The sequence below is a fragment of the Myxocyprinus asiaticus genome, chromosome 25 (genome assembly GCF_019703515.2).
Source record: "Myxocyprinus asiaticus isolate MX2 ecotype Aquarium Trade chromosome 25, UBuf_Myxa_2, whole genome shotgun sequence".
Lineage (NCBI taxonomy): Eukaryota > Metazoa > Chordata > Actinopteri > Cypriniformes > Catostomidae > Myxocyprinus > Myxocyprinus asiaticus.
Window position 1 is genome coordinate 25,140,195 of NC_059368.1, and position 12,971 is coordinate 25,153,165.

The 12,971-nt window shown below is 35.9% G+C and overlaps 1 protein-coding gene across 1 annotated transcript in view; it reads right to left on the reverse strand.

Annotated features, from left to right (window-relative positions):
• The window catches only part of LOC127415736 (vascular endothelial growth factor receptor 2), a 52,559-nt gene extending 44,723 nt beyond the window's left edge, over window positions 1–7,836 (reverse strand). Inside the window, exon 1 of the mRNA XM_051654601.1 lies at window positions 7,552–7,836. Within this exon, the coding sequence (XP_051510561.1) occupies window positions 7,552–7,615 (64 nt within the window). The 5' untranslated portion in view covers window positions 7,616–7,836. The remainder of the gene's footprint in view (window positions 1–7,551) is intronic.
• Window positions 7,837–12,971: the final 5,135 nt, after the last annotated feature.

A 12,971-nucleotide genomic window follows, 5' to 3' on the forward strand; every position in this document is an offset into this window, starting at 1 on the left:
TGTGCGTGTGTGTGTGTGTTTCCATCAGGGCTTGCCGTAGGCTGGTTGTAGATGCATGCGCGCCAGATACGCGGTGGGCATTTCAGTTGAGAGTTCAAACGTGCTGCATCAAATAAATGTGGGAGGAGTTCTGTTCAAACTTTAACTTGTCTCTGTTTTTTTATTTTATTATATGCACGTGTTTAGGCGAACCTGATACGAACGCTCGGTTACATTAAAGTTCTCGTCACGGAAGAGTCAAAACAACAGGAAAAAAAGGTACGAATCAAATTAGATAACAGCAAATTTACTTAAGAATGATTTAATGTTGTTACATAAGGTAAGTTGAGGCAAAACGCTCGTTAAATGAGCTGATTCATAATTTTATGATGAGCCATTTATTGTAAGTACATTTTGTTAATGCTAGTCTTGCCATAAATCAATGATTACCTTACTTGAGTTGTAAGTAATAAGATTTTGCTTGAATTTTATATGAATTCAGCCAATGAGTCCAATTAGTTCTGGACTCATTGATATAGTTTTGTTTGTTCTCTGTCATTTGGATTAATAATATGCTCAATATGTTCTTGTGTGTGTTTGTGTCAACGGTTTAGAAATGCAGACGTGAAAGAAACAATGTACGTTGTATATCGTTACGTACGATTTCAAATCTTTGTCAAGACTGCCATGTGCGAGAGAGAGTGCCAAACTGAAAGAGTAAACTGGAAGATGTAAGTTGTAAGTCATAGTTTTATAGGTTTAGTTAGTCATTTTTGAACATATGAAGGAATAATTGACTGTCGAATTACTGAAAATTAATGCACATTCGAGGTGTTAATCGGACGCGAATCACAGCGACCATTACACCACAGGGGTGCATTAACTTTCAAAACTTTTTGATTAAGTTTTTCCGCTTTTGTTTGTTTTCTCAACTCATTTTCAGGTTTTTATCTTGGGTTGATCACTTTCTGTATACCTGTAACTGAGCGATGCTGTGTTGCGGATGAGGGCATGATAGAGATATGCTGTTTCAAACATTTGTGAAGGCTGAACTGCGAGAGACGGGCGCCACTGGGGACCTACGTAAGTTACAACTTAGCCAAGTTGTGTTATAAATGGGCACTGAGTCACAATTTACATACTACTAAATATTTGAGCGTTGCACCATTAAACTTGGGTAGGACGTAAACCTACGTATAAACTAAATAGTCACGGAAGCCTCTGACCAGGAGTAACTGATGGAATAAAAAAGCAGACTCATTTAATGACATCAATGTGCTCATGTTTTGGTTGACAGGCTTCAATCCTTTTGACATATATGATGATGTTACGTAACACGTGTTTAAATTTACGGGAGAAAACTTTATGTAAAAAAACGAACTTCTTCAACATGAAACCGATCTAACGGTGCACTTTCCTGTGTACGGTGTCAAGTTTCAACATATACAAATTATATAAGATATTAAAATGAATAAATGTCTATTTTTCCAGCCTGTTTGTGGAGCCGAGGAGGGCGGGGCCGGGCTGGAATGAGACACACCCGGTCCCCAATCAGCCTGATGGGGCGCGCGAGGGATAAAGGCGGCCGGGGACGACAGTTCAAGAGAGAGAGAGAATTGCAGACAGCTGTACTCTGTGTTTTTAGTTGTGTGTTTTGGTTGTGTTTTTTGGTTAATAAATTGTTATTTAAGTTGTCAAGCCGGTTCTCGCCTCCTCCTTTCCACTGAACCCCCTTACACTGTTGTATTAGTATTTATTTATGTATTGTCCCTTATTCATTATAGATACAGTTGTTGAATATTGTTATTTACATAAACCGCTAAATAAACCATTAATGAAATCTTGTTTTACTACGTATCGTATTTCTGGATGTAATTTATTACAGCTGACAGTTACGTGAGCAAACAAGGTTTGAACATCAACCGTGACGAGACCAAACTGAAATTCACGTTTTTTTAACACTTCTGTGTACAAATTTGAAGGCTGCTTATTTGATAAATACAGGTAAACGTCATATTATGTGACTACACATTACTTTATGGAGAGTTTACAACTTACTAATTAAGTCTTGCCTTAAGAACAGGTGGTGCAACCAAATTAAGCACTGACTTAGTTACAAACTAACTAGTAGTTACTAAGCCCTTACTGTGAACTTTACGTCTCAACTTAAGTGAGACCTCACGCACAGCTGGTGCAACCCTACACTGTAACTGTAAGTACTTCTTTAAACAATTTATATTATTTTAAATAAGCAATATTTGATGACGGACCACCGTGTGTTGTGCATTCAATGGTCTGGAATCAATAATCCAAAGATTATCAAATACATTTATTTTAGCACATCTTTCAGATTTTCGTTCTCATGATGCTAGGGTTTTACTACAGTTATATTAATTGTACTATCCATGTCTTTAGTAACCGCTAAAGATTTAGCAGCTAAAGACTATTTTGGCAGAAGTTTATTTTTTTTCTATAGTAAAATTGTAACAACGATTTTACTACAGTGATACTGCAGTATCCTTATAGTAACCAAGGTTTTAATAAAATGATATTGTAGTAACTATGACTGTAGTAATCCTGGTTAATTTTGTGGTTCTGGTTTTACCTCAAATACCATGGTTTAATTATGCTTGCAAATATATGATAGTGTTTGTCAAGACTGTGCTGTCATTCAGGTTTAGCTATTTAAATTACATAAAGCAAATAGTTTACCCCAAAATTAAAATTGTCATTACTTACTCACACTCATGCCATTACACACTAAAGGAGAAACTGATTTTATGTCCATTTTGGTGGTTGACACACTGGTTACTATGTCCCGACATCGTATGGAAAAAAGGAATTTGAAGAACATTCAAAGATTTTAAATTTTTTGTTCCATTGGAAAAATAACAACATAAGAGTTTAGTATGGCATGAGGTGAAAGTAAATAATAACTAATCAAGAGTAGGATTCATATGAAGAGTAATTGATGATAGAATTCTCATTTTGGGGTGAACTTTACATAAATTAATTTCACAGCATACATCCAAATATCATAGCAGTCAAATTTTCTTAACAAGACTTCAACTTTTTTAGTTTACATTTGTTTAATTTACATTTACAACAATTGTACGTTCTCGTTTTATTTTAGACAAACAAGTTGACATCGCCTTTCTGGTCCCTATTGTGCTCTCAACATTGATAAACGATTGGAAGGAAAATGTTCGGACCAAGCTTCACAGGAACTAGGAAAGCCTTCAATTACATACAGCCGGTAAGTTAACAGACATTTCTAAAATCATAGGATTAAATACTTAAATGTACTCATTTGGACATACACACATACCCACACTCAGTTGCATGATGCCCCACCATCAAAACTGCCCTTAGATCTAACAATATCCTGAAAAATGAATTGTATGTTCCCAAACAGTATGCTATTGCTCAGCTGTTCCGAACTTCTTTTTGGCTCGGAGCGAAGATTAAAAAAGAACTTCTTAGTGAGTATGCCTGGGCCTTTTGGGTAGCCTTCAGAAGGAAATACAGTAACACTACAATAAGGTTCTAGGCCTATTTGTTAATGTTAGTAAATGCATTTCTTGCCCTTGACCCATCTGCAGAGCACTGTACACATACACTACTCATGTACACGCTGTATACATTTTTTGGGTGAACGATTTTGACCACTGTGTGTAAACATTAATGCATTATGAACTAACAATGAACAATTTTCATAAATTTACATTAACTCAAAATATTGTTCATTGCTACTTTAATGTAGTTAACTAATGTTAATGAATACAAAGTTATTGAAAAATGTTACTGAAAATACTAAATACTTTAGAAAAAGCACTTGTATTTCATGAGTACTGTGTCAGATACATAATGTTTTTACTGTTCCTAAAGATGTGTACTTAAAGGTCTCCATGTATTGATGCACAGTCATTTCTCTTTTTACAGGTTGGTACCAGTGGCTGATTTCCTGCACCGTGTGGGGCACAGTGGACATTTGCTTCAAAGCGTTCTACGTCTTAAATATGAATTACTCCAAACAGCAAATTTGAGTGAATTTCTACAGACTGGAAACTTGTTTACCCAAACAGACAATACATTTCTACCTTGTAAATGGTTACTGTAGTCTGCCTGCCTCTCTCTCACTGTGTGGTTGTGGTAAAGTGATTTTGATGACCAAGAATTCTTTTTTTATTTTCAACCCAATTTGGGTATATTTTAACCTAGCATGCTGCAATGACTTTGCAGCAAAGTTACTGACGACAACAGTCCAACAGTTGGGATAGTCATTAAGGGGGAGCAGAGGTTTATACTGATGTTTCAGATGTAAAGGCAAATGTACCTTTTAGGTTTTCTTGCATATAATATATATATTTTTTTTTATTAATTTGTGTTCACAGTCTTCAAGTGTGTCTTTGCAGTCATGTTTTAATGTGTATTAGTGTGGCATATTAATTCAAAACGTTTTTTTTTTTTATGTAAAAATCGCTAATTAAATAAGTAGCTAACAATTTTTGCACATTCCGCTTAATTATGAAGTTTGCAAAATTAATTTGTCTTTGCTACTGTCATTTTTTTATTTTTAAATTTGTATGTGATGTTGCTGCAACACTGTAAACTTCACAGGTACTATTTTCTAAACTTTATTCAGTGTTTAACATTAAAACTAAATGTAACTGTAGTTCATGGTGAAATAATAGGTACTGTTCCTTTTTTGTACATATTTTGACACCAAACCTGTTTCTTTGTACTCCTATTTGTGTTTTAGTCTTTATAATTTGGTGTTTTTGTGGTTTTGTATTTTTCTTGGATACATTTATAAATGTATTGCTGTTGAAATGTTCAATTAATTTGTAACACTGTTATATGAATAAATATTTTGAATTTCTTTTGAAACACCTGTTGTCCAAACTTTTTATAATGAATAGGCTATATTAGGAAACTTGGAATATAAATTAAATGCATTTGAAAACTGAGTGTAACTAACTTAAAAATCTGTGTAGCCGCTCAGAAAAAATAAGTAAATCTAGATAGATAAATATTGCCTTTATAACTTAAAAAAATGGCCTGTAAATTAATACATCTGAGTTGACATTACATGTAAAGTCTAGTATGTCAAACAAAAATGTGTTAAGTTCAAAACACTCAAAAAGCTGATGCAGATATTTGCCTCAATTATTTTGAGTAAAACCAGCACAAAATTTTTTACAGTGCATAATCATTAACAGATAGGTGAGGAAGAACAATATCATCTCACTATCATTCTGTGATCATTTTTTCTCAAGTTTCTGTCATTTTTAATGCTGTGTTAGAACATAACATAACGATTGTTTACACTTAACCAGAAGTTCCGCCCACATTGCCCGCAAAGCATCATGGGACTCAGGAATATTGTGGATATAAATGACATTAATAAGCTATATTAACAACATAAACATAAAATTGCCACTTATATCTGTAAAGAATGAAGTGAATTCACAGCTGAACTTGAATAACGTGCGTAAAACCTTGTGAAAATAAACTGGTGCCATAAGAATTTAAAGTCTTTAAAAAAGGGAAATAATCAATATCTCTAGCATAAAGAATGACAAAACAGTCACAAAGGATCTAATACTTCACTATACTGATTGTTTTCTATTATTTCACAAATTTATTTCAGGTTTTCCTAGGTTTAATAAGATGTTACGTTCACGTGCACTTCACCACTGGTGGCACTCCACCACCGCAGTTGGGCGGTTGTCACGGTGATCCTAGCAGCCCTATTCGGTGCCCAGGGAAGCCTTACAGACGCTCTGCTGATGGTGGGGACACTTCTGTTTGCATTTTGCTTCGCAAATTAACTGGGCAGAGTGCGAGCTGCTCCACAGCGGAGCACATAATTGAGCGCCAAATTGGTGCACAAGAACATTGCCAGCTGTCAATCAGTGTCATTGATAACAACTGCAACTAGTACTCATTATAACAAACTCCAGTGCTGAATTGTCACATATTATAATACACACAAATGAAATGGAAACTCCTGCTCAAGAACTGGAGATATTTCCTCCACATTAGACACTTTCCTGACGAAAGCTATTTCAAAAAGTGGTGGGGACAAAATTGCCAAAGGCAAAAAGTGGGTGGGACATGTCTCACCTGTCCCACCCATAAATGACACCCTTGCATACAGCAGAGATGTGTTCAAAAACAAGAGCAAGCGCATGTTTGATTGACAAACCACGTGTGAGCACACACGTACTGTGTATGAACACGCGCAGAACGAGCGCCGCTCTCATAACATCAGACATGCTCAGATATGAATCTTTTTTCTTTTTTTTTTTTTTTGTAACATCCTCTTGCAGTTGAATTCCCTCTCTAACGTGATTCAGCAATGTAGAGAACTCATGAAAATGGACACCTCAAAATTCATACAGATTTGATAGGCTGCTGATAAATACATTTCTGATGATGTTATAATCACGCGGGCCGAGTAGCGCTGCAGTAAATTGTGGGATGTAACAGTGTGATGTGAGACCCTGTGATATTTTCCATTGGAGCTGCAAGAGCAGAACAGTGGCCTGGCTGTGTCAAAACAGGAAGCCATGGCAGATGGGCCGGGGCCGGGCTAAATGGCCCCACGCTCCAAAGGTTGAGGTGGGATTCCTGCTCCAGAGGAACTAGCTCAGGGAACACACACACACACTCTTGTGGGCACACATGAAAACACAATAACGCTAAAACACATGCACTCCATGGAGACTGACTTATTCAACTGTTTGTTTTAAAGTTTGAATTACTGGGCGCTGAAAGCTTTTTAAACAATAGTGGTGAAGGCCTGATTGTATCTGTTGAATAAGAGCGAACTGAAGGGATTACAAGATAAGGCCAAGAATGAATCAGATTAATTATTTTGAACTCTTCTAAGTGTACAAACATCTTTCTCAGTCAATTCTATGCTGGAATATTGAAACTATACATTTAAGTTTTATGTAAGTTTAATTTGACCTCTATTAGAACAGATTGGGACAAGAAAAAACAGTTACATTGGTTAATGTTCTGCATTGTTCTACCCTTGTAAGTGCAGGATGTTGATGCTGCTGACATTCTTCTTTTTTTCTTCTTTTTTTTTTTTTCCTCAATAGTTAAACCACACAGTAGGCTAGCTAAATTGCTATAAACACCATGCTTAAATATAAACTAATTATGCATTTGTATTACTACTACTACTAAACTAATAATACTAATACTACTACTAATAATAACAATACTAAAATGTATATATAACCTATATTTTGGAACTTTCTACCCAAACAACTTTTAGTGTCTACCCAAATACAGGTAAGAGGAAACGTGCGAAAAAGACAGAGGCTTTTGTCTGAAACAACTAGCCTACTAACCACAAAGTGCACAACATTCACACTTATTATATGGCATAACACAAACACGAGTTGAAACTCAGCAATGGCAACAGTAGGATCAATCACCAATTAACAAGCTGTGCAATACAGTTAAAAGCATTTGCAAATAGTTGCCTATAATGATGTGAAATAGAACGACGATGTTAACATTTGCATATGTAAACATATGTGTATTTCCTACCTATAGCCAAGTTGATGATAAAAAGAATGTCGACGAGAGAAAGGACAATAGATGTCTTTGCCATCGCCCGCCACTAATGCAGGACCGTCCCGGCATGAAAAGTTCAGGGAAAACAGTCTCTAGCTCCTCATCACGATTATACGGCACAATTGTGCTCTTTAATATATGTTTTATTTATCCTTAAACCTGCAGAGACGAATAAAACACAAACTAGGTATGATAAATCCTTGCGTTGCCTTGACTCAGGTGGAAACCTGTTGCGCGCACTGATGGATGAGTGAATGAAAGTGCGCTAATGGAGAGGAGGATGAGGGAGGAGCGCCACACTCGTTACAAACATATTACCGTTTACTTAAATGTCTAGGGGCTAAACAGAAATGCCGATGCAGAATGAGTTTATCAGAGATCCATTACGACAGGCATTTAAGTCAATCAAGAAGTGTGCAAATATGCAAAATGCATCATTTGCACTAAACTAACCGACTGCACTGATCTCGACCTAGCTATCTGAACAGCAATCAATATGTTAAACTTAATTAACTGTGTTAATGTTGACGACGCTTCTTCAATCATAGGTTTGTCAATAACATTAGTTACCTTTGCATTAAATGACATAGGCCATGTTTGTAAATCCAGGTAGACTACAGGTTTTGAGCTTGACACGCACATATGGACGAGTGGCCATTGCGCCCCAAATGAAATTAAGGATGAAAGAGAGAGTTCTATTAATACATAAAACGCTCCACAGTATTCTTTGTTCCTCACTTTTACTTTCTTGGCACATGTATGGAAATAATAAAACAGAAAGTATACCTGATTGCTTTGGACATGAATGACACCTTTTGAGATCTCTGAAATACACTTGATTTAATATTAGTAACTGAGAAAAATAATTTTAATATTTACGCATTTCAATTTCATAACAAAATTCCATCAAATTGAATTTAGTCTTTCAGAAAAACTATTTAAATTAATTTAATTTAGTTAAACATTAGCCTACACAATTCAGTTTGATGGAATTTTGTTTTGAAATTGTTTAAATCTTAAAAATAAATAATTTTTTCAGTGTAAGAATGGAGAGAGTTAGATATAATAACACTATTTAAACATGCACAAAACAAAGGCCAATGGTGAGTTTTCTTTATAAAAAAAAATAAGGAATAAATAATAATAACAATTGGAATAAATAAGCTTATTTATTATTATTATTATTATTATTATTATTCATGGTAAAAAAAAAAAAAATAAATAATAATAATAATAAAAGGAAACTTGCTTTCAGGAGCAAAGGCCAACAATCATGTATACACAGTGCAGAGTGTCACTCATACAAACAACAGATTTCCATCAGGCTAACACACAATGTCACAAAAATAATGCAAAAATAAAAAGAAAACATTAATATTTGTATAAAACATAATCAGATGTGATGGATCATGCAGGCAATTCTTGGAATCGCTGATTTTCTCACAGTAATTTGCATTGTACATGTATTGTTGTCACGTGTTTGTGTATTTTTGTTCACTTTCATTTTTCATGTTTTGATTTCATGTCTTTTATTTTGAAGTTTACTTCCTAGTTCCTGTCTGTCATGTGATTTACCCGGTTGTGTCACGTGATCTTGTTTAACATGGGTTTCATCTTGTTATTGTTTCTTCTTTATTAGTCTTGTCATCTTGTTATCAGTTCTAGTTTGTCATTGGGCAACTCGTTATCAGTTCTGTATTTTCATTGGTTGACTTGTTATTATGTTCTCCCTAGTCTGTGTATTTATAGTCCTCATGTTCTCTTGTCCTTTGTCAGGTATTGTGGTTGTGCAACACTTTGTAGCACTTGTGCATGGTCTTGTTATCGGTCTTATTCATAGTTTTTGCTTCATGTTCTTGTTTATGGTTTAATTTCATAGTTTATTAAAGTTGTAGTGAAGTCTAGTCTTTTGTTTCACGTTCTGGATTTCCACGTTTGTAAATAAACTGCACTTGGGTTCTTCATTTCATCATCGTCTTCATCTCGTTCTGTCTTCAGCCTACCTCTACGTTACAACTGTCTTGTTAAACTTGGCTAAAATAAATTGTCACCAATAACTATTAGGTCAATCATACTTTCTACTTAAAAAATAGTTAACAATTCTACTGTAAAATTAAATTGTCTTGTGAAATATAATTTTCATGGCATAAAGTAACTGCCAATTAACCATTTAACAGTTTTTACTATAGCACTTCTTTTTTTTTTTTTTTTTTTGCCTTTAAAATTATAAACATGTTTCACAGCATTTTTAAATGTACAAAACTGTCTTTACATTTCATTAAATACCCTATACTTGGACTGGCTTCAGGCATACTGACCGAAACAAAAATGGTACAGACTATTTGAGAGCTTGCGCCTAAACAACTAACAGTCTTAAACGTATTTATTTAGCAGAGGAAGACCCTTTGACCATTCCTTTGTCTGTAAACAATCTGGGTGGTCATTTTTCCTGTAACTTAAAGAGTTACAGAACTACAATCATTAACAGTGTCTCTTTTCCCCCACTCTCTCTCTCTGAAGGTAAGGAGATTGAGTACTGGTAACCTCCCTTGTTTTTGCAGCAAGCTGAGATAGAATGTCCTAGAAGCTGCCAGTGGAATATGGGTGGATCCAAAGGATAAAGCTTTTGTTGTGTAACGGTAAGCTGGTATGATACAGGACATCTCTAGAAAAAACAATGCACTTGAAAAGGCCATGTGTTGCGTATGAATGATGGACAATGCTGTGTCTTGAGTCAACTGCTGGATGTGTAGCTACACAACCTTGTGAGGACATTGGTAGTACAGGCCAAACATTGACAGTTTAGAAACCCTACATTGTCCCCGACTTAACTGCAATTATACAACAGGTACGGCCCTTTAATCTGATTGGACAAGCAGCGTTCCAAGAGTGCTGATATTTAGGATATCAGCACTCTACTTGTTCTTTATAGGAACTTTAAGATCTGTGGGTTTTTCTGTCAGATTTTAAACTTTAGAACCAGCAAAATTACACTTTTTTTTTTTTTTTCCCGTAGTTGTTGTTGGTGGGTGCGCAATGTGTGCTGATGCATTGGGTCTTAGAAAGCCTGGATTGTTGAGGTGGGGTCTTGATTGAAAGGGTTAGAGTTTGAGTCTCCATACACCACATGTTTCCTGTCCTGGGCATTTCTACTGGGAGTCATAGCACCAAAGCACTTCCCCTCTGAACAGGAGATCAGAAAAAGAAAGCACTTCCTATCTTTTGGACCAGTGTGAACAGCGGGCATAGAAAAGCCCCCAAAGGGAACTCTTTGTGTTGGTTTGTACTTTTAGATGTGCTATTTTCAATCGAGTGGCATGTACAGCTTTGTCTCAATACAAGCAAGAGCAAAACAAGGACAATATATCATTGGATACAAATTAAGATGATTAAGCATAAATTACATCGATCTGGCACACTGTAAAAAGTGGCAACCTGTAATTGTTCCCTTAAGGATCTATTTCGGCTTAATCTAACCCTTACAGTTAGTTTTGTTGGTGTAACCTAATGCATTCAGATTGATTCAATCATATTAAATAATACTTTTGACTTGAATAATACAGGTTAATTTAGATTGTCTGACTAAACTTTTTTTTTTTTAGAAAACTATAATACATCATACAGTATATTCCAGTACACGGAGAATTAGGGGCATCATCCTTATGACATCCATGATCTCTTGATACAAAAGTCTTGTTTTCTGTTAAAGTTACAATTGATTCTAACATGCATTTAAAATCTTATAATTTTAGGTTTTGACTGTTTAAGTTTAATTATGTTATAAATTAAAAGCACACTTTTTTTTTACTGTGATATAATTATTGAATACTTCTTGAGTCCCACATCCCACTGGCCCTGGCCAAGGTGTGCAAGTTCCTGTTCTGTCATCAGCACTGGTTACTGGAAAATAAAACACAGGGAAAACCATGGAAAAGTAACCTACAGCCAACCAGCACAAGACAATAGAGAGAGAGAGCAGTATGACCAACATGCTCTAAGCATACCACTTCATGAATCATGTGAAATGTATGAACTCAAATGCACAATAAATCCAATGCTATATAAGATACTGTCACATTTGTGAGTGTTTGATTTGTTTGAAAGCATTGTGGAGCAAGGCAATACTACTGTAAAGTACATTACACCTAATGTGGCAGTGGATCTCTAAGCTAAAATCTACTGTCCTTATCTTGACAGTCGATTTTCACCTGGGAACGCAGTCAAGAACATGTTCAAATCTGGCTTACACCAAGATTTGTATAAACAACAGCTCACTATCTACAGTCTTCTGGCATGTATTATACAGTGATGTGAAAAAGTATTTGCCCCCTTACTGATTTCTTGTATTTTCATGCTGAATTGTTTTAGATCTTCAGATGAGATATTACATACAACAAAGGTAAGTAAACACAAAATACAGTTTTCAAATATATATTTTTATTGAAGCAAAAAAGTGATCCAACACCTATATCACCCATGTGCAAAACTACCTGCCTCAAACTTAATAGCTGGTTGTGCTACCTTTAGCAGCAACAACTGCAACCAAACGCTTCTGATAACTGGAGATCAGTCTTTCACAATGCTGTGGTGAAATTTTGGCCCACTCTTCTTTGCATTTAAGGTCCTGCCACAGCATCTCAATATGGTTCAAGACAGGACTTTGACTTGGCTACTCCAAAACTTTAATTTAGTTTCTTTTGAGCCATTCAGAGGTGGACTTACTCTCCTATGCTTTGTATCATTGTCTTGCTGCATAATCCAGTTGCACTTGAGCTTCAACTCACAGACTGATGACTGATCGTTCTCTTTTAGGATTTTCTGGTAGAGAGCAGAATTCATGTTTCCCTCAATTAGTGCAAGTCACCCTGGCACTGAAGCAGCAAAGCAACCATCACACTACCACCACCATGCTTGACCGTAGGTATGATGTTCTTTTTGTGGAATCCTGTGTTTGATTTTTGCCAGTTATAATGGGACCCCTGTCTTCCAAACAGTTCCACTTTCGACTCATCAGTCCACAGTACATTCTCCCAAAGTTTTGAGGATCATCAAGGTGTGTTTTGGCAAAATTCAGACAAGCATTAACGTTCTTCTGGGTTAGCAGTGGTTTTTGCCTCACCGCTCTTCCATGATGCCATTTTTGGCCAGTGTCCTTCTGATAGTGGAGTCATGAACAGTGACCTTTATTGATTAGAGAAAGGCCTGCAGTGCCTTGGATGTTGTCCTTGGCTTTTTTTGTGTGTGTGACTTCCTGGATGAGTCGTCGCTGTGCTCTTGGAGGAATTTTGGAAGGTCGGCCACTTCTGGGAAAGTTCACTACTGTGCCAAGTTTTCTCCATGTAGAGACAATGCCTCTCACTGTGGTACTTTGGAGTCCCAGAGCCTTTGAAATA